The sequence below is a fragment of the Jaculus jaculus genome, chromosome 6 (genome assembly GCF_020740685.1).
Source record: "Jaculus jaculus isolate mJacJac1 chromosome 6, mJacJac1.mat.Y.cur, whole genome shotgun sequence".
NCBI classification, from domain to species: domain Eukaryota; kingdom Metazoa; phylum Chordata; class Mammalia; order Rodentia; family Dipodidae; genus Jaculus; species Jaculus jaculus.
The window spans coordinates 38977019-38999197 of NC_059107.1; the positions used below are offsets into that span (position 1 = coordinate 38977019).

Consider the following 22179-nt stretch of genomic DNA (forward strand, 5'->3'; position numbering starts at 1 on the left):
CTTTATACCTTGATTGTGTTAGCTATTTTGCTACAGTAACAGAAAGCTGGAGTCCAAAATCAAGGTGCCAGGGTGGTTGTTTCTGGTGAGGCCTCTTCCTACCTTGCAGACAACTGTCTTCATGTGTGTCTTTTCTCCATGCATACATGAAAAGGAGTTGTCTGGGGTCCCTTCCTCTTCCCAGTAGGACCCTTGTGACCTCACTTATTATTGCTTCCTTATACAAACCCTTTCTCCAAATGCAATCACTTTTAGGGTTGAGAATTCAACATATAAATGGACACTGTGGATGACTCAGTCCATAAGACCCTTAACCTCAGATGGAATTTTATCATTTCCTTTTATTTTTCTTTCCTTTTTGTTGTTTTTGTTTTTTGAGGTAGGGTCTCACTCTAACTCAGGCTGACCTGGAATTCACTATGTAGTCTCAGGGTGGCCTCAAAACTCGGGGCCATCCTCCAGCCCCTGCCTCCCAAGTGCTGGGATTAAAGGCGTGCACCACCACGCCCAGTTTATCATTCATTTTTTATTTTTGTATTGCTGAGGGTGGGATCCAGTACCTCGAGCATGCCAGGCCAGGTAAGTGCTCTGATATGGGCACAAATATGCCACTGTGCACATGTAGGGTCAGGGGACAACCTCAGGGTGTCGGTCCTCATTTTGCACCTTGTTTGAGACAGGGTCTCTTGTGTTTTTGCCACTTGAATGCCAGACTAGTAGGTCTGTAATTGTCAGACTTCTCCTGACTCTGCCCCCCACTGCCATGGGCACATTGGGAGTAGGTGCCACTTTGTCCCACTTTGCGTGAGTTCTAGAGATCCAAATTGAAAAGTTCTGGCAAGGCAGGTTTTTGTTTTTTATTTGCAGATACTGGCTGTTTAGAATCCAGCCATGACTCTATTCCTGAACCAGTGCTCTGATCCTCACAACTTCAAGTGAAAGGGAGAAAGTGGCACAGGCCAGTTTATGGGTGCCCTGGGCTTGCCTGTCCTGCTTGGGTCTCTCCTTAGGCTGTATCAGCCTGGGCAGGCCACAACAGCACCCTGCAGGTCAAGGCTGTGGAGACTCCGCACCTTCACAGCTCGCATCCCTCCTACAAGTCAGAGCCAACCAGGGAAAAGAAGAGGGCTGTGAATTGTCATTTTTGTTCGTAGTAAGAGTATCCCAGCCATATTTAAAGAACAGCCTTATTGATTAAACAGCCAAGTGTTTAAAGGTGAACGTCTGCTCGAATGCTTTAAAGGAATGCCAGATTTAAAACAAATGAAGCGGGAGATGTGGGTCACGAAGGAAGCTGGTTCTCGCACTGTGTGGAGACCTCTCTTCTGGGGTCCCTGCCCGACCTCTGTGGCCACGCCCCTATCCTGTCCCATGGGGCCGCCCTCACTCATCCCAGTCCACGTCCACTCACAGCTCGAGGTGCCGCCTCCACCATGACCAGGGCCCTGTCCCGCCCATTGGTCCCCTCTCACTGCCTCAGCCACATACCCTCATTCTAACCTCGGCCCCGCCCCTCGATCGCCCCGCCCCGCGGTCCTCTCTCTCCAACCTCAGCCCCGCCCCTCGATCGCCCCGCCCCGCGGTCCTCTCTCTCCAACCTCAGCCCCGCCCCTCGGTCACCCCGCCCCGCGGTCCTCTCTCTCCAACCTCAGCCCCGCCCCTCGTCACCCCGCCCCGCGGTCCCTTCTCTCCAACCTCAGCCCCGCCCCTCGGTCACCCCGCCCCGCGGTCCCTTCTCTCCAACCTCAGCCCCGCCCCTCGATCACCCCGCCCCGCGGTCCCCTCTCTCCAACCTCAGCCCCGCCCCTCGGTCACCCCGCCCCGCGGTCCCCTCTCTCCAACCTCAGCCCCGCCCCTCGATCACCCCGCCCCGCGGTCCCTTCTCTCCAACCTCAGCCCCGCCCCTCGATCACCCCGCCCCGCGGTCCCCTCTCTCCAACCTCAGCCCCGCCCCTCGGTCACCCCGCCCCGCGGTCCCTCTCTCCAACCTCAGCCCCGCCCCTCGATCACCCCGCCCCGCGGTCCCCTCTCTCCAACCTCAGCCCCGCCCCTCGATCACCCCGCCCCGCGGTCCCCTCTCTCCAACCTCAGCCCCGCCCCTCGGTCACCCCGCCCCGCGGTCCCCTCTCTCCAACCTCAGCCCCGCCCCTCGATCACCCCGCCCCGCGGTCCCCTCTCTCCAACCTCAGCCCCGCCCCTCGATCACCCCGCCCCGCGGTCCCTTCTCTCCAACCTCAGCCCCGCCCCTCGATCACCCCGCCCCGCGGTCCCCTCTCTCCAACCTCGGCCCCGCCCCTCGATCACCCCGCCCCGCGGTCCCTTCTCTCCAACCTCAGCCCCGCCCCTCGGTCACCCCGCCCCGCGGTCCCCTCTCTCCAACCTCAGCCCCGCCCCTCGTTACCCTGCCCCTGGTCCCTTCGGCCGCCCTCTGTCCACCCCGTAGCCGTCCGGGTCCTCCCCGTGGCCACGCCCACGCCCGTGGTCCAGGCTGAGGGGCGGGGCTAGGAAGGGCGGGGCCGGCTGTGGGCGGAGGCTCTTCCCGTTTTCTCCCGCCGCAGAGTCTCTCGCGGCCCCGCGCGCTCCGCAGCCTCGCTTTCGCCGCCGCCCACCGGGAGGACGGGTAAGTGCGGGCCTGAGCAGGACTACGACCCGGGGTGGAGACAGACAGACCGATGGAGAGAGTACCTGAGGGGCCTGGGAGCGGAGATCCAGCGGGGGGCGCAGGCTGGAGGGGTGAGGCGGTTGGGCGAGTGGGGTCCTGGATCCGGGCGCACCTAAGGGCAGGTGAGGAGACACCCATCGGGTGACCCGGGAAGACACCGGCCGGGGTTCGGTGCTGAGGCAGGGTCCTGTCACCCCAGAGTCAGAACTAATTGGCTCCTCTCCCTCCCTCCCTTCCCGGACGCTGACCTCCCCAGCCGCCCTGGCTCCTGGAGAGCGCTCGCTGCCCATCCCTAGCGCAGGCTGGCCGCGCTGTCCTGCCGCTCAGTGAAAACCTCCTGCGTCTTGCAGAGCTCCACGCACATCTCCATCCACAGTCTGTGGAATAAATCTCTTTAACATCCTACGCTTTTAGACGTTTGTAATTTTTATTTTTAGTACTCTCAAACTACTTCCCCTGAGGAGATCATTTAGAAATGCAGATTCTGCAGGCCCCTCCTCACACCTTTGGATGCGGCTCCTGCCTGTCTGTATCAGGCCTGGTGCTGCTGTAGTTTAAGGGTTTAAGGACCGAATGTAACACTGTAGAGCCTGGAGGGGGTCAGAATAGGGGAGGAGGGACAGATCAGGTGACCTGTAAGGAGAACACAGTAGTTTTCCCTTATCTGAGGGGTACATGCTCCAAGCACCCAAAAGGATGCCTGGATTTAGGAATAGTACCAGGCCTTACATATTGTGTGTTTTTCCCTATGTAAACATACCATATTAGTTACTTTTGTCATTGCTGTGACCAAATATCTGACAAGAAGCAGTTTAAGGGAGGTTTGTTTTGACTTACAATTTGAAGGAGATATAGTTAGTTCATCATGGTGGGAAAGGAGACAGGCTGGTCACATTCAGTTCTCAGGATGCAGGAAGAGGTGGGGGTGAGGAAGAGGAGAAGAGAGATAATGGGGCTGGAGTGGTGGCCCCCTGGATAAAGGTGCCACCTTTCAAAGCCTGCCAGCCTTCGGTTCAGTTCTCCAGTATTCATGTAGGGCCAGATGCACAAACTGGTGCATGTATCTGGAGCTCACTTGCAGTAGCAAGAGCGCCCTGTTGTGCCCATACTCTCAAATAAATAAAATATTTTTTTAAAGAGAGTGAGAAATGAATGCTCATATTCAATTTGATTTCTCCTTGTTATTCAGCCTGGGATCCAACCCATAGAATGGTGCCATCTCACAGTTAGGGTGGGTCTTCCTATGTCAGCTAACCTAATGTAGGAACTCCTGAACAGACATGCCTGGAGATTTGTCTCCTAGGTAATTATAGGTTCAATCAAGTTGACAATCAAGGTTAACTATTACCTATACCTATGGTAAAATTTTAATTTATAAACTAGGACTGGAGAGATGGCTCAGTGGTTAAAGGCATTTGCTTGTAATTTATAAACTAAATAGGAAGGAGATTAACAACTGATATGATAGAACAGTTGTTGCAATATACTGTAGTATAATTGCAAGCACCATTACTCTTGTGATTTGGGACCTCAGTAAATAAGAATTGCTTGCTGGGCGTGGTGACACACACCTTTAATCCCAGCACTTGGGAGGAAGATGTAGGAGGATTGCTGTGCGTTCAAGGCCACCCTGAGACGAATTCCAGGTCAGCCTAAGCTAAAGCAAGACCCTACTTCGATCCCCTCCTCCCTCCCGCCCACCCCTGTCCAAAAGAATTGCTTGAACAATAGCATTGTGGTACCCTAACCATTGTTGAGAAGGTTCTTAAGTGAGTAACAGGTAGCATATACAGTGTGGATACTCTGGACAAAAACAGGGTTCGCATCCTGGGTGGGGCAAAGCTAGATGATAAAAGATTTCATCAACCTTATTAGAATGGATTCACCATGCTTCTTGGAATGGAACACAGCTTAAAATGTGTGAATTCTTTATTTCTGGAATTTTCCTCTTGATATTTTTAGACCACAAATAGTTGCAGGTAACTGAAACCTCAGAAGATATAACTGGATAAGGGTGCCTACTGCACTCCATTTAACTGTCACAACCTTATGCAGTAGGTAATCTCTCCATCTGGAAAATGAAGTAATGAAGACACAGAAAGCCTAACTTTTGCAAGGTCACACATGTAGGGAGAGGAGGAACTCCAATGGGAGGGAGGTCACCTGTGAGGTCAAGGAGATGAAGCCCAAAGGTGATCCTTCTTTACTGGTAGGTGGTGGGCAGCTGAATCAAGGCCCATCAGAATTTGTTTCAGAACTTGTGCCCACCTGGGTCAGAATGTCCCTGTTACAGCTTTGGGTGAGCTCTAGTTTGTATGACTGAAGAGGTGCCCACAGGCCCATGCTGAAGGTCAGTCTTCCTGGATGCTGAAATGCCTCTGCATGGCAACAGCATGTTTCCATGGTATGGCTGTCCCTTAGGCAGCTGCATTAGTGGCTGCACATTGTGAAGGGCTCTGGCCAGTTAGCCCTGCCCCAGGCCCTCTCAAAGCCTGCTCACATTAAGGGCAAATCTTTTTTTTTTTTAATGTAGAACAAGAACTTTTAAATTTTATTTTTATTTATTTGAGAGCGACAGAGAAAGAGGCAGAGAGAGAGAGAGAGAAAATGGGCATGCCAGGGCCTCCAGCCACTGCAAACAAACTCCAGATGCATGCGCCCCCTTGTGCATCTGGCTTACGTGGGTTCTGGGGAAGCAAGCCTCGATCCGAGGTCCTTAGGCCTTACAGGCAAGCGTTTAACCTCTAAGCCACCTCTCCAGCCCAAGGGCAAATCTTTAATCATACTCTCCAGCAGTGCCATTCCTCAGCCTCCACACTTGTCACTGGGCCAGGTTGTGGGGAGTGGGGCGGGGGGCTGGCCTTTTAAGCACCCCTTCTCTATGGTGACAACTAAACATTGTCTGATATACTTAGGGGTTAACTGAACCTGGGTTCCACCCTATGGTCTTACTCTAGAGTTAATGTCCTCCCCCAGCCTGGCCTCACTTCTCCCTTGGGCTAAAGGACAGAGGTTTTCCTAGATCTGCAACCCACTCCCCATAGGAGCCACCTTCATTTTGTCCTTCTAGGTCCAACTGTTTATTTTTACTCATTTTTATGAATGTATGTGCTTTTTGTTTGTTTGTTTGTTTTGTTTTGCTTTTTGAGGTAAAGTCTCACTGTAGCCCAGGCTGACCTGGAATTCACTATGTAGTCTCAGGGTGGCCTTGAACTCACGGCAGTCCTCCTACCTCTGCCTCCTGCATGCTGGGATTAAAGGCGTGCGCCACCACACCTGGCTCCTTTATTCATTTTTTGTTACACAGGTGGCATTTGAAAACATTTTCCTCATGAAACACCCTGATATTACCAATGGAGTTGTGTTTTTGACCACCTTCCCAGGACATGAAGTTCCTGCTCACTGACTAGTGTTTCCCACCAAGTAGGGCACAGAGCAGGTGGGGATGAGTGTTTGATGCTGGCTGACTTTTGGGCTTGGCCTGCCCTGGGCGACTTTCTTGCATACCTTGACCAGCTCTCTCTCTCTGGGCACCTACATGCATGCCTGTTGAGTGAGGATAATGAGGCCTGAATGGTCACAGCCAAGTTAATGGGTGTGTGGCCTTATCTCTACTCCTGCCTTGGGGCCCTCTGGTGGTGAGATGAGGCACTTCACCTCTGCTAAATCCCAGCTAAGCTGATTGAATTTTCCCCACTCAGCTCCCATAACTTGGCTGTCAGTGTACCCCCATTGATTTTTCTGTCCCCAGTTGATTTGTAGTTCTCTGTTATTCTTGGCACACTCAACCATCATCTTTTATTGGTTCAAAATGCTTCTTCCTGGCCAGGAGAGATGGATTAGCTCTTAAGGTGCTTGCTGGCAAAGCCAAAGGACCCAGGTTCAATTCCCCAGTACCCACGTAAGCCAGATACACATGGTGGTGGTGCTTGTGTCTGGAGTTCATATGTGATGGCTAGAAGCCCTGGTGCGCCTATTCTCTCTCTCTTTCTGCCTCTTTCTCTCTAAATAAATAAATAAAATAAATATTTTAAATACTTCCTCCTAGACTTAATTTTTTAAAAATTTTGTTCAGGTTTTGTACTACTAGAATTTGACATGCCTGATCTTTTGTTTTTGTTTTTCCTTCCGTAGGCTTTAGGGATTTGAGTGCCCGATTTAGGGTCAGAAAGCTTTCTGAATGTCTTTCTGTGCTGCTCAGCTCATCCAGCCCCTGCCCAGCCCTGCCCAGTCTGCAGATGGAGCCTGCAAAAGGGGGACACTACTCTCTTTCTGTCCTTGAGACTTGGAGATGTATGTCTGCGTGAAGAGCCTTCTCCTTCTAGAGCTTTTCAGGACAGGGACTCAAGATTGCAATGTATTTATTGCACAGGCAAAATCTTTAAAAAGTATCTGGGAATGGACTTCCCTCACAGTGCACCCCATTTATTTACAAAGGCAATGAAGCTTGCATGTTTCCCATAGCTCCTACACATTTATAGGTCTTTCCCCCATGAATGATACTCTCTTTTCTTCATACATTTAAGCATTAATTGAACGCACATGCTATCTTCTTGAACATCTGATTACAATCATACATTGGGTACATCCAACTCCTGCGATATTTTCAGTATGCACATGATTACAGTGATTGTACTCTTTAACTGGTTCACTCAGACTAAACTGGTTAGGAAACTCACACATCATGGATAGGAAATGCAGGTACAGTGGGTCCCCCCCCCCTCCATTTGTGGGCTCTTCATCTGTAGATTAAACCAACCTTGGATCAAAAATGCTCAAAGAAAATAGTTGTGTTTGTATTGGACACACAGACCTTTGTGCTTGTCACATAATCTGAACAGCATGGTGACTGTGTACATGGCATGGGCCTCGCATTAGGTATAATGACCCAGAAAGTACTCAGAAGGGTGTGCAGAGGTTCTATGGGCTTTGCTATCCATAGGCCATCCTGGAGCTTCCCAATGCCCCTCAGACAAGAGAGTTCATTATGTTTAAGATTCCTGCTGCTGTTTTCCTGAACTTCTATAATTCCATTGCTACTTTTGCATTTTTCTAGGGTTTAGGGAATCTCACTAAATTTAAAAGGAAATTGCTGTCTCATCTCGGGCAGCTGTGGTTGACACATGGTTATCCATGGGTTGATTCTGGGTGGGGAACTAGGTCCTGGCAGTGCGTTGCTGTGAGGGTGAGGCTTTCCTCTGGCTTCGCCTGGCAGAGGCTCCACCTCTTCGTCCTGACCTAGTTTCTTAGAAATTGAGAGCTCATTTGTCTCTCACCTGAATCTCAGTATAGTTACTGGGTCATCCAGAGATGGTGTATAGTGTCTTGTTTTTTGTTTTTTTTTTTTTAAAGATTTTTATTTATTTATTTGAGAGTGACAGAGAGAGAAAGAGGCAGATAGAGTGTGAGAGAGAGAATGGGCGCGCCAGGGTTTCCAGCCTCTGCAAACGAACTCCAGACGCATGCGCCCCCTTGTGCATCTGGCTAACGTGGGTCCTGGGGAATCCAGCCTTGAACCGGGGTCCTTAGGCTTCACAGGCAAGCGCTTATCTGCTATGCCATCTCTCCAGCCCTTTTTTTTTTTTTTTTTTTTTGAGACAGAGCTGTTCTGTGTTGCCCAAGGTGAGCTTGAACTTATGGGCAGGAGTGATCCTCAGCCTCCCAAGTAGTGGGTGCTTCAACTGCATACCACCACACTGTGCCCAATCTAAGCTTCATGCGCTTATATGCATGGCTCAGGCTTCTCCAGTTGCCTGGCTCCTAGAACACACTGTGGGGCCCTCTCTCAATTGTTTACCTCACCTGGCCATGTGCTCCACCACTGAGCTTTCCTGTCCCGGTCCCCACTTTGCCAGTACTATGTGGCCTTGTCTACTTGCTCCTGCTCACATGTAGACATGAACTTGTCACCTTGTGAAGTGTTTTAGCCATGGCACAGTTAACAAAAGGCCTGGCCGCGCAGTCTTGTAGGACTTACTGAAATTAGTAAGAGAAGGTCTCTGTAATAGATTGCTTCATCCTTTATGATTTTAATTAATTGATTTTATGTTCTTTCATTATGCTACTCTTTATTTCATATGTCCTCTATTAATTTAAACACTTTTCTGTTTTTTTAACCTAATTTTTTGTGGCACTGGGGTTAGAACTGGGGATCTTATGCATGCTAGGCAAGTGCGGTACCACTGAGACACATCCCCAGCTCAGCTTTTCTCTTCTCATAGCTAATGAGCCCTCGGCATTTTGCAGAATTAACTGTAAAATGACAGTTACGGCCTGGGAATATAGATCCATGGAAGAGCACTTGGGTAGAGTGTACAAGACCCTGGGCTTGATCCCCAGTGCCACTAAAAATGAAAATAGTGACATTTGGGGCTCAAATTGTAACTCAAGTTGATAGAGTGCTTGCCTAGCATGCACAGAGCCCTGGATTTGATCCCCAGCACTGTATAAAGCAAGTGTGGTGGCACATGCCTGTAGCACCTCTCAGCACTCAGGAAGGAAGATCAGGAATTCAAGGACATTTTCAGATACATAGTGAGTTCGAGGCCAGCCTAGGATACATGAGACACTGTCAAAAAAAAAAAAAATAGTGACATTTACACTGTATTTGTTATTTGATGTTGATGTTACTCTTGGACAATGATAGTCCTTTCAAATTTTTCTTTCACTTGGCCACACCCCTGACATCCTTGATGGAAGAATATTCTAGAATTTAAAAAAAAAAAAAACTTGATTTTATTTTCTTGCTTCTAGTTGTGGGAACTTTTATTTCCTAAGAATTGTAGGGAAAGCTGTTTTGAAACATGACAGGGCTAGGAAATGTACCCTTTTTTTGAGGTTAGGGTTCATGTTGGTTTTTAACCATGTTATGATGTGTGCTGGACTGTCCTTAGAGCACTTGGCATCATGGGTAACCAAGCTTATATCTCTTACATATTTTCAGCTCTGTCCCATAGGGAAGGTCAGGATGGACCGTTTTGAAATCACAGAGCCCGAACTTAGTAGTTTTCTTTCCATGCCCAACAAAGCATTTCACAGCCACGAAATTCATCATGTTTCAGTGTTCTGGGTGTAGGGACAAATCTGGCTCTGGGAGGGTTGGCTGAGGTCTCTCACTGTCCCTGAGTCCTTGAAAACAGCATACACACCATCCCACCTCCCTCCTGCTCAGGGCTTCCCATGCCACCCTGGGGTTGTGACAGAGAACTGTAAAGGTCCCTAGGATAGTGGTGCCTTTTAAGGAAGGAAGGAAGGGGCTGTAAGAGTCAGACTGATATCTTGCTAGGCCAGCAGCATATGAGGAGTCCCTTACACATCTGAATTGGGGTGCATTTAATTTCAGAAGATGCAGGGGCTGAGGTCAGATGCAGGAGTGTGGGACCAGGATGTGGAAAGGACATACTGGTGAATTGACAAGCCCTGGAGGATCTCTTGAACTGAGAAGTGGGGGACACTGAGGTCTGGGGAAACTGTTTGAAGTGCCACGCATGTCAGGAGAGTGACCTCTGGCCTTAGCAAGAACAGTTTGCATTGGGAGGAGAGATAAGAGCCGGTCTGGCTGCTTGGACACAGAAGGGTTGGCAAAGACATGTCTAGATGTGGTGTTGCAGGTCTATAACCCTAGCATGTGGAAGGCACAAGCGAGAGGATTGTGAGCTTGAAGCCAGCTAGGCATATGTCATGAGACCCTGTCTCAAAGAGAATTGTCCATGTATGACCTTTAGTGGTGTTCTTTATTTCTGTATCTGAACCCAAGCTGCCATCTGGGACCCTTCCTTTCAGCCAGAGCAACTCAGATTTGTGAATCCTGTAGGGCAGCTGTGTTAGTGATGCCTCTCTGTGTTTGTCGGGAAATCTTAATCTTATCTTTCCATCTGTCTCTCTGCCTGCCTCCTCTTTCTGCTGGAGATTAAACCTAGGGCCCTAGAACATGCGAAGCACATGTTTTACTCTGGGCTGGACCCCCAGTCTCTTGTTCATTTTGGAAGGATAATCACGATGGTTGGCAGTTCGGTTGTCTCAGCCCTGCCTTCTGAGCTCTGTGGTTTCAGAAAAGAAGCAGGCTGTTGGGCTTATTTCGAGGAACCTGCCCTCCGCTCCCCTCTTGCTCACAGTGAGCACCTGCTCTTCTCCACTTTCAAAAATCTTGGTGTGCAGGCTGGAGGGACGGCCTAGTCATTAAGGCATTTGCCTGCAAAGCCAAAGAACCCAGGTTCGATTCCCCAGGACCCATGTTAGCCAGATGCACAAGGGGGCGCAGATGTCTAGAGTTCATTTGCTGTGGCTGGAGGCCCTGGCGCGCACCCATTCTCTCTCTCTGTCAAATAAATAAATAAATAATAAATACTAAAAAAGATCTTGGTGTGGGGCTCTCTGAGAATATACACTTGGTATCTGTAGGGCTTCTTGAGGAGGAAGCTAACCTTTTAACACTTCTTTAAATGTCTGTCCACCGATGCGCATGTGTCTGTTCTGCCTTTTCCGTCTCTCAGGCTTTCCATAGTGTTTTTGTTGTCATGCTTCACGGGCTCCGTGATGCTTTGAGCTCTGAGCGCCCCCCTCCCCCTTTATTCTTCTCTCTCTCTCTCATTTCTTTCTTCAGGCTGGCTATCTGTCTTGGCTTCCTTTCCAGCCCTGCTGTTCTCTGTCTGCTCAGGTCAGCTCTTCAGGGACCTTTACCTTCTACATATGTGTCACAACCCCAGTGTTTCTTTTCCTTTTCTTTTTTGAGACAGGGTCTCACCATGTCACCCTGGATGGCCTCTCATGGGGTGATCTTCTTGCCTTCCAGGTGCTGTGATTATAGGCCTGTCCCACCATACCTTGTGCCAACTCCAGAATTTCTCCTTGATTATTATTATTGTTTTTTAATAGTTTTTTTAAAATTATTTATTTATTTATTTGAGAGCGAGAGAGAGGGAAAGAGGCAGACACACACAGAGAGAGAATGGGCACACAAGGGCCTCCAGCCACTGCAAACGAACTCCAGACGCTTGCGCCATCTTGGGCACCTAGATTACGTGGGTCCTGGGAATTAAACTTAGGTCCTTTGCCTTTGCCGGCAAACACCTTAAGTGCTAAGCCATCTCTCCAGCCTCGATTATTGGTTTGTATGTATGTGTATGTATAGGTGCATGTATGTGCACATAGATGTCAGAGGTCAGTGTTGGCTGTCTTCTTCAAGTACTCTGCACCTTGCTTTTTGGGACAAGATCTCTCACTAGCGTGATGCTCATTAATTTAGCAAAAAACAGACATGCCAATCTTTACGGTATTACTGACATCAGTGACATGTGCTCACTCTAAAATTAGCAGCTGTGATGGTTAATTTTCATTAGATTAAGACATGCCTAGGGCATTAGTGAGACATGCCTGTCAGTGTGTCTGTGAGGGTTTGTCCAGAGAGGGGAGAGGAAACTAAACGTGGGCACCTTCCTTTCTCTGCTTCCTGAACCATCCAGATGTGAGCAAGCTCCCACCACTGTGCCTACCCTGTTCAACTGTGAGCCAAAATAAATATTCTCTTCCTTAAATTGCTTCTGCCAGGCCACAACAATGGAAAAGTAACCACACAACTGCCCATAGCCGCCTGGAAGGCTGAATGAGGAGGGAGGAACCTTGCCAGCAAAAGAAAAAGTAAGGGACTGGAGAGACGGCTTAGCGGTTAAGGCACTTGCTTATGAAGCCTAAGGACCCAGGCTTGATTCCCCAGAACCCACGTAAGCCAAATGCACAAGGTGGCCCATGCATTTGGGGTTCATTTGCAGTGGCTAGAGGCCCTGGCACACCTACTCTGTCTCTCTCGAACTAATTAAATGAATAAAATACTTAAATGAAAAAGAACAAACGAATGAACAGATGAACAAAAGAAAAACTGAGGAGTGAGATGTCTACTAGAGGGCCTGGCAAGCTCAGGGCAGTCTGGGAACACTGAGAGCTGCCGCCCAGGGCTTATGACCAGCACGGGGCACAGGTTCTGGAAATAACCCGACGGGGCCTCAAACACCCCCTCTTCAGTTTGCTCAGGACGTGACGCCTGAGAGATGTCTGTTTTTTGCTGAGACTTGGCAGTTTTTTTAACCCCTACTCTTAGGTTTATTTCCAGTGTTTAGACCAAGGTGCTTCTGATCAGTTTTGCTGTTTTGCTCATTGATTGATTGATTGATTGTGGAACTGGGGACAGAATCCAGGACATTATGCATGCTAGGTGATTGCTGTGTCGCTTAGCTGCACCTCGGAGGCTTTCTGAGTTAGTTGATAGGGAACTTGGAGGCTCACCCCGATGTGCTGACTCCAGTCTGTAAGCATATGCAGCTCTCTCCGCTAGGCGTGTTTCATCTTCACATATGTGCATATGGCGTGGCAAGCTGCTGGGAGTGGGAGTGCTGGAGACAGGCCCTGAAAGGACCTCGAGGTGGATAGATGGCACCAGCCTCTGGGTGGGCAGGGTCTGAGAGGTCCTGGGGAGGCACGGGGCTACAGTGCTGTCCTTCAACCTTGCCACTTTGTGTCTCCCAGGTCAGGCCTGCCAGACTCAGTCGTGTGCTGATGGAAGGGACAGAGGCCCGACAGCGGAGGCTGGAAGGCTGTGGCAGACCAGACGGGCTGGGGCTGCCACCTGCCCAGGGCACAGGAACACTCCCAGAGGCCTCCGAAGATGGACATCTGGGGGTCTTCGAGATCCAGAAGGCGTCCCCCAAACCACTGGAGCCTGAGCCCAGCAGGGAGACCACGGTGACCATTGGCCTCCAGGTGGCAGTGCCCTTTTTGGTTGCTGGCCTGGGCCTGTCCTGGGCTGGCTTGCTCTTGAACTACTTCCAGGTGAGAGGAAGCTGTGTGGGGGTGGGCTACACTGTCACATGAGCCGGGGTGGGCAGTTGTGCTCCACGCCCGGCCTGAAAGGGAGCTGCATGGGGGGAAGGGGGGCACTCCACTGTCGCATGGGCTAAGGGCCAGACGCCTTCCTGACACCTTCTCTGTGTATCAAAGTTCCTCTAGTCACTTGTGACAGAGACTGAACACAACCCAAGTTAAGCACAACAGAACAGCTGATCAGCTCCTGTGGTTTTGGATTTCAAACATGAGGTGACTGTGAGCAGACACACCAACATTTCCCTGACTGTTTCCTTTCTCATGTTTAACAACTGTACTGGTCTGTTCTGGCTGCCATAACAGAGTCCTACAGAATGGAGATTAAAGGACAAAAAGTTCTTTTGTTTCTGGCCTAGAGACTGGAAGCCCGAGGTCAAGGTGTTGGAAAGGTTGGTTCTTCTGTGGTCTTCTTTAAAAACAGAAGCTTTTTCTTCTGCAGGTGTCTGGTTCCTGGCCTGTAGATCTTTCTCCTCCTGCATCCTTACTCTCTGTGTGTCTCTGTCTAAATCTCCATTCTGTTGTTGGTGGTGTATTTTTCAGGGTAGCCCAGGCTGACTTGGAAGTCACTGTGTAGTCTCAGGGTGGCCTCGAATTTAGAGTGATACTCCAACCTTTACCTCCTAAGTGCTGGGATTAAAGGCACGTGCCACCACACCCAGCTTTTTTTCTTAAAATTGTTGTTGCTGTTGTTGTTTTTGTTTTTTTGAGGTAGGGTCTCACTCTAGCCCAGGCTGACCTGGGATTCACTATGGAGTCTCAGGGTGGCCTCAAACTCACAGCGATCCTCCTACCTCTGCCTCCCGAGTACTGGGATTAAAGAGGTGCGCCACCACGCCTGCTCTCTTAAATTTATTTATTTGAGAAAGATATAAAGAGGAAGGGAAAGAGGTAGAGAGAGAGAGAGAGAGAATGAGAATGGGCATACGAGGCCTCTAGGCACTGCAAATGAACTCCAGACACATGCATCACCATGTACATCTGGCTTATGTGGGTCCTGGGGAATCAAATCTGGGTCCCGAAGCTTTATAGGCAAGTGCCTTAACTGCTAAGCCATCTCTGCAGCCCCAAATCTCCTTTTCTTATAAGGACACCAGTCATATTGGTTTAGACCTGTCTGAATGCCTTCATTTTCTTTTTGTTGTGTTGTTTGCTTTTGTTACTTTGAAGCAGGATCTCACTAACAAGCCCTGTCTTGTCTAAAATTCCCCATGTAGACCATGGAGGCCTCAAATTTGCACTGATCTGCCTGCCTCTGCCTCCAAGTACTGGGATTGTAGGTATGTATCACAGTACCTGGCTTGCTCGTTTTTATTTCATTGCCTCTTAAAGACCCTGTCTTTTTAAAAAAACATATTTTATTTATTTGTTTATTTATTTGACAGAGAGAGAGAGAGAGAGAATGGGCATGTCAGGTCCTCCAGCCACTGCAGACGAACTCCAGATGCGTGTGCCCCCTTGTACATCTGGCTAACGTGGGAACCGGGGAATCAAACCTGGGTCCATTGGCTTTGCAGGCAAATGCCTTAACTGCTAAGCCATTCCTCCAGCCCCTGTCTTCAAAACCAGTCACATTCTGAGGTTTAGGGGGTTAGGATATATATACACCTAGATACAATGTAGTCCACAGCAACACCTTGAGGCAGTGCCACTAACAAGTGTTGCATAACAAGTACTACAGGAAGTCAGCTTGAGGCGGCATCTCACCTGCCCGAGGCAGTGGTATTTGCAAGTAGAACCTCTGGTGCAAGATGGCATGTGTGTGCCGTGCAGCCCTTTGCGGCTCACAGGTCCTGTTGAGCCATAACCACTGTTTGAATTGCAAGCGTCGGGGCATGGAGAGGATGGTATCCCTGGTGCCCTATTTGCCAAGCCAGTTTGTAAGTCCAACCATGTGGTTGAGAGCACCTGCCAGAACCCAGGCCACACCCCAAGTCACATACTCTGAATATAGCCAGCTGTGGGTTGTTGCTGTGATGTGCCCTTGGGTGAGAGGATGTGGCACCAGATCGAGGCTCAGCCCCAGCAGGCTGAAGTAGCTCTCCAGCCCCCAGCAGCCAGTTACCAGTGAGCTTGTGGTAAGAGTTGGCTGTAGGGGCCCTGGGTCACCCAGGGCTCGTGTGTGAGGCCAGTTGTCGTCTCTCCTCCGGCATTGGTGAGGGAGGCAGCGGACCCTTGGCTATGGGGACAGTGATCGCAACACTGGGCACTGGGCAGAGGGAAAGTGACAGCGCCTTCTTAGGCGTCCACACTACAGCCCCGACGTGGGGAATGCAGCACATCCTCAGAGCCGCGCATAGCACAGGGAGCCCAGGATGTGGAGGCAGGCTCTGTAGGAATGGGAGTGGTTTTCATAGAAGGTTTCCAGGGCTGGCAATGACTGGAGCCTACTAATCAGGAACAAGTAGGTCTGGTGCCTGGGAACCCTTGCTGAGGGCCTTGCCCATGGGAACAGAGTTCCCAGGGGTGGGGGAGTTAACCATGGCTAGGCCATTCGGAGCCCTTCCTTTCTTAAATGTTGGAACAGCACATTGTCCTGATGGCTTTCAGCCTGACGTTACTCATCCTACAGAAGGACCCTGGGACTTCTTGTTCATGTTTTCAGGGCTGGGTGTGAGACTCAGAGCCTCCTGCATGCTGGGAAAGTACTCTCCCGCTGAGCCACACCCCCATCCCCTGACTTGAGTTTCTTTTCCTTGTTGCTTCTGCCACTCTCTGCTTGTTGGTTCATTCCTTCATTTTGGTAGCATACAGTCTGTGTATAAAACGCCATGCACAGGGCCATGGTGCCCCTGCTCCTGGGGCACTCCTAGTCTAGGGAAGAGGGAGACAGCAGGCGCATGAGTTGGTTAGTCCACAGCAAGGAGCAAGGCTGTACCAAGGTGAGCCAGGGAGGCGGTCTTGGGGAGAGAAGCTGCAGAAGACTCCTTGTAGGAGGTGTTTGTGGGGAGGCCTGAGGGGTGGAAGGTGGCTTCCGGCCTTTCCCTGCTCCTGTGCATGTACTGTGCTTGCTGAGCCTGGACCAGAAACCTGATCAAGGAGAATGCTTTCAGGAGCCGCTCAGAATGGCTACCTGGCTCGTCCTGCCCAGGCTCAAGGTGGCCAAGGGGAATGGAGACCCAGAAGCTGCTCTGGGAAGGTGTTCAGGTTTGCTGTGGAGTTCTCAGCAGAAGCTGGGAGGGATGTGGTATTATGCATGTCTATCTCCCTCCTGTCATGGCTGGGGGTGGAACCCTAGCCTTGAACATGCTGAGCATACATAGCACTTTGCCTCTGAGCTGTGGGGCCCCTCCCAGGGTGTCAGTGTGTATTGTGGATTGGGAGCTACGGTTCTGTCTTAGTCCCTGTGGGCCAGGACTGTGGAGTGGGCTGGAGGCCTGGAGAGGAACAGGCCTTGTTCAAGGTCACCCAGGGAACCACCTGATGCTTCATCCAGAACTGCACACTGTCCAGCCTGGAACCCAGTCCGGCTTTGCGATTTTCCACTGTGCCACTGAACTATTTTTAAAATCACATTTTGATGTTCTGGGTTATGACCCAGTAAGCTGTGTTGATGTGTGTTGTTCTCAGCTTTCCCAGGGAAGTCATTTTTTCTCATCTGAGTGAGTTCTTTTATTTATTTCTGCTGATAGCTTGATGGCTCCCAAAACAAATAATTACAACCGTCCAAAAAGAAACCACAGCAGAAAGGCTGCTGTTGCCCCTGCCAGTGAGCTGTGCACTGTGAGCGTGCATGCTGCTCCATTCGAACAGCAAAGAAGCAAGTTTGTAATGGTTTCAGACTAAATTGGACACTGCTTTTCTATGTGAGCCTGCACAGCTGATTGTTACTCTTGTGTCTCCGGACACTGAGGACAACGGTTTATGAAGCCACTGCATGTGAGTGTATTGTCTGTTTTGCCACCTTCCAACTGTGGCGACCCTGCAGGAGGCACAAGTGCTAGAAGAAAATGCTGACTTACCTACCACAGCAGTGGGCATCTGCCAATGAAACAGGCGTCTTGCCGCAGTGTTCGGCAGCTGCAGTAGCGCCACCTAGAGGGCTCCTTTCTCAAAGCAGCTGATGTCCTGAAACTGGTTGGCTTCTCAGAAGCCAGTGTTTCTCTCTCGGCTCCCGCTGCTTCACACGCATGTGTGAACAGACCAGTCCGGAGCATGGGTAACAGCACTCTACGCGCACTCTCCCATGGAGCCCCAGGCCCTGACTGGCTTTCTTGCCAGAGCAGAGAATGGCCCTGGAGAGGAGGTCTTCAGCCTGTCTTGGGGGCCAGTGGACATTGTGACTGTGGGCATGCCTTCTCAAGCCTTGTTTCCTCATTTGCAAAAGATGGGTGCTTTATGCTGCAGTCAGAGAAAAGCCTGGGGGTCTTTTGTCCACTTAGTAACTCTGAAAGGGCTTTGTGGAGCAAGGTCAGGAATGGCTTTTCCTCTTCAAAGGCTGCAGCAGGTCAGACAGGCCCTTCCTCAGGAAGGAAGGTGAGCAGTTCCGCAATCTACTCCTCTACAGGCGCCTGCCTACACTTGGGGATTCTGGGACAGGAGCTATTAGCCTGGGAACTGAGAGGGTCCTGGGACAGGCGGACCAGCAGAGGGTGTGAGGGAGCATAGGCGTGGCCTAGACCGTCCCTGTGTGGAGCACATGGCTGGGCATGGGGAAGGTCAGCTCCAGTGGACCTGGCTTTTCTAAAGGTGAGCGCCCTGCTTCTCTTCCTTCTCAGGTGATGCCTCAGCTATTGAGGGTGTTTAAGCCAGTGGCCTCCCTAGAGTGCCTCTGTGGGTTGCTGACCGGGTGAGAGGGCACAAGGTCATGGTGGAGACGGTGTCCCTGGACTAGAGCAGTGGGGACAGGTGAGGGAGAGCTTTGGGGTTAGCATGGAGCTGGCTTTCCAGTATGAACCCCCAAGGAGAGAAGAGCAAACTGCCATTTCTTTTTTTTTTTTAATTTTTTTATTTATTTATTTATTTGAGAGCGACAGACACAGAGAGACAGACAGATAGAGGGAGAGAGAGAGAGAATGGGTGTGCCAGGGCTTCCAGCCTCTGCAAACGAACTCCAGACGCGTGCACCCCCTTGTGCATCTGGCTAACGTGGGACCTGGGGAACCGAGCCTCGAACCGGGGTCCTTAGGCTTCACAGGCAAGCGCTTAACCGCTAAGCCATCTCTCCAGCCCAAAACTGCCATTTCTTAAGGTACAGGCCCAGAAGCCTCCCCACACGATGGCTAGTCCACTGTGCTGTGCTGGTCAAGCCGTCACACAGCGAAGGGTCAGGGTAGAGATGCTAGCTTCTGGTAGAACAAGGGTCAAAGAAGTCTAGGGCCTGTTTGGTCTAGCTCCTACGGGGGTTTAAACATGTCACACCAGGGCTGGAGAGGTGAGTTAATGGCTAAGGCATTGGCCTGCAAAGCCTAACAACCTGAGTTCAATTCCCCACTACCACCGTAAAAACAGATACACAGTGTCCCATGCTTCTGGAGTTCATTTGCAGTGGCTAGAGACTCTGGTGTGCCTATTCTCTCTCTCTCTTTCTCGGCTTGCAAATAAATAAAATTTTTAAAAAGTTATTTTAAAACATGTCAGCTGAACGAGTAGATGAAGAGTTGTAAGTAAGGCACATCAAGACTTCAGGAGGCAGGGGGACAGTTAGTGGGGAAGGTTCCCCTGGGCAGCAGTGGGGTGAGGACAGGACCTCTAAGCTGAGGGACTTAAGACTTGAACATGATATAAGTAACCCGGGGGAGAACAAGCCCAGGTGCCTGGGGGCAGTGCCTTGAGAATGGGGACAGAAGTAAGACCTAGCCCTCTTTACCCATTGATTACCCTCAGCTTAGGGCCATTGTGGATGAGGGCCTGAATACCATTCCTGGCCCTTGGCAACTCAGAACACACCCAGCATTAGGATCCCTAGAATCTAATGTGGCTTCCCAGCTGGGTCCTTTCCCCTCTGGGTCAGAGAGTGATCAGCAAAGTGGAGTCTAACCTTGCTAACTGTAGAAAGTCATTGTGGAAGCACAAGTTTTCCAGTCTTTTTCTTTCTTTTTTCTTTTCTTTCTTTTCGAGGTAGTGTCTCATTCTAGCCCAGGCTGACTTGGAATTCACTGTGTAGTCTCAGGTGACCTTGAACTCACAGCAATCCTCCTATCTCTGCCTCCCAAGTGTTGGGGTTAAAAGCATGTGTCACCATGCCTGGCAAGTTTTCCAGTCTTTGAGGGAGAATAGGACTGTACCTCTTCCGTGTACCGCCTCTTCCTGTGGCCATGAGCCCCTAAAGATGCTTACCAAACTGACCACAGGCGTGGTTTCTGTCTTGGGGTCCAACAGAGGTCTTGACCTTGCAGGATAAACCCCCATAGGCTTGCCCAAAGAGGTATTCCTGCAGCTCCCCAAGCCCTTCTTGGCCAGGGCACAGCAGCCCAGGGCACATGTGCAGAGGACAGTGCTGACCTCCGCATGGACACTCACTAGAGCCAGGCTCACGTGGGCTCCGTTCGTGCCCAGCCCAGGTTGGCGTGGGCTGGACTGTTGGACACTGTCAAGGTCGCTGCAGAGGGACAGTAAGCTTCCCTGGCAGGCTGGCAGAGGGAGGTCCTGGGGACACAACGGCCACTCTGACGAGAACCTGACCTGTGGATGGACAGGAGGAGCTGGCAGTCTCCAGCATGAGGCTTTGAGTACACCTGGCCTTTGTTACTCGCTCCCTCCCTCTGGCCCTCTGCCACGCTGCCATCTGGGAACACCTGGCAACTTATTGGACCCCTTCCATCTGCATGGACTTCTGCAGAAGAGAGTCCTAGTGGGCAGGGAGGAGAGAGGACACCTGGCTGGCCTTCTTGCTCCTGGGATTGCAACTGGGACCCAGTCATGGTGGTTACCCAGCTCAGCCTCGAGTTCCGCTTTCAGGACAAGAAGCTGCGAGGCTTCAGCTGCAAGCTTACCCGGTCCCCTTATGGGGTCCTCCCTGAGTCTGTCCTTACCATGGCGTGCCAAGTTGCTGTACCCATACTGCTGTCGGGCCTGGGCATGATGGTGGCCGGCCTGGTGATGAACACTGTCCAAGTGCGTACTGGGCTCTTGAGGGGGAGGAGTCAGGGTGGAGGGCAGGAGCTGGGGGTCACACTGTCACCGGGGCTGGCAGAAGGGTCCACTAGGAACCTCAGCGCCTGAAAGTCAGTGATGAGCTGCCTATAGAGCATCGTCCTATAAGCAGCGTCCGTGAACCCACAGCCCAGATGTCCGCAGCCACCTTCTTGCCACTGACTGTGGGCTGATTGGGAAGGGCTAATCAGGGCAGGAATCTTTAATCTCTGCCTCAGTTTCCCTTCTGTAAAGTAGGGAGAGTGACAGCATCTGCCCCTCAGACTTGTGAGGATGAAGTGCTTGAGTGTGTGCCTCTCACAGCTGCCGTGGACTGGGTGGTGGGCACCCCACGCAGAGCTGCGTCAGGCCCGCCTCCTCTAGAGTCCTCATGTGGCTCTGTGGGGGGGACAAGGTGCCTGTCGTGGGGGATCCCAGCAAGCGAGGAGTGTGACAGTCTCTAGCTGGCAGGCGTTGGCTGAGAGTTGTCCCCAGCCCCTCACCCCCACTTCGGATTCTGCTGTACCCCGAGCTTGACTCTTGGGGCGGTTTGCTGTCACTTCTGCGTTTGTTACCGGGCTCAAGTGTTTGTAGGCAAACCAGGTGAACCGTCAGTGATGGGGGAACGCTGTGACGAGCGCCGAGGCTGTTAACGGACATATGAATGTGAATGGATGAGGGTCCTCCCCGAGCTGCAATGCTTTTACACTTGAAAACTCTGTGTGGGTATGTGTTGGGGACTGGCTTATGCACGCTAGCACAGACCCTACCACTGAGCTCCACCCAGCCCCAATACTGCTCTTTAATCCGTGCAATTAAATTTACGTTTAACTTCCACAAGAACATCCATCATAGTGCTCCATGTTCCTGAGTATTCCCAGTGTCTCCTCTCCCCCACGGTGATGGCTGTTCAGCTTCTCTCGAGTTTCCAAGTTGAAAGGACGGCTCACTGACCCCTCCCCATTTTTGGCTGCACACTTCGGGGTTTGGGTGCTCGCCCTTGTGGGTGCTGGGGTTAGTCCATCCCTAGAGAGCTTGTGAGACATTTCTCCCGTGATCTCAGCCCCGCCTCCTCCGTGAGAGCTCGTCTTCCCCCTCCCCGAGGCAGTTTTGTTGATCTGGATAGTGCCTGACTGTCTCTTCCCCTTGGTGCCTCAGCTGATGTAGGCTCAGAGGTGCTTGAGAGTCATCTGAGAGCGAGGCAGCGGGTGGAGATGGAGGCAGGGAGCAGTCCTATGTGGGGGAGGAGGGGCAGTCAGAGCAAGGCCCAGCTCAGAGATGTCCAGGACAATGTAGCAATTTCTAGGATGCTATGGGAAAAAGCAAGCTCCAGGCCAAGCCCAGCATGCAGCCTATGGATGGATGGATGGGAGTGCACATTTGTGAAGAGTAAGGAACAGAGGTGGCTTCTGTCAGGACAGGGACACTGCCTGCCCAGCTTGAGAGGCTCTGTCTGCTCTGTCCAGGAGCCTAAGTTACACTAAGCACAGACAGGTTGTTCTCATAAAGTGAGCAGCGCGCTTGCTTTGCTTGAGTGTGACATTTCCATATCCGTGCAGAACCGTACAGCTCGT

At 51.1% G+C, this 22179-nt stretch overlaps 1 protein-coding gene across 3 annotated transcripts in view; it reads left to right on the forward strand.

Annotated features, from left to right (window-relative positions):
- The window catches only part of Slc41a3 (solute carrier family 41 member 3), a 52134-nt gene that overhangs the window by 2992 nt on the left and 26963 nt on the right, over positions 1 to 22179 (forward strand). The window contains exons 1-2 of one of the 3 annotated variants that reach the window (XM_004671682.2): positions 2529 to 2620; positions 13181 to 13483. In XM_004671682.2, coding sequence (XP_004671739.1) covers positions 13211 to 13483 — 273 coding nt within the window. In that variant the 5' untranslated portion in view covers positions 2529 to 2620; positions 13181 to 13210. Of the gene's footprint in view, positions 1 to 2528; positions 2621 to 12280; positions 12299 to 13180; positions 13484 to 22179 lie in introns of those variants that run through there. The other 2 variants (XM_045152419.1, XM_045152418.1) reach the window with 2 other exon arrangements.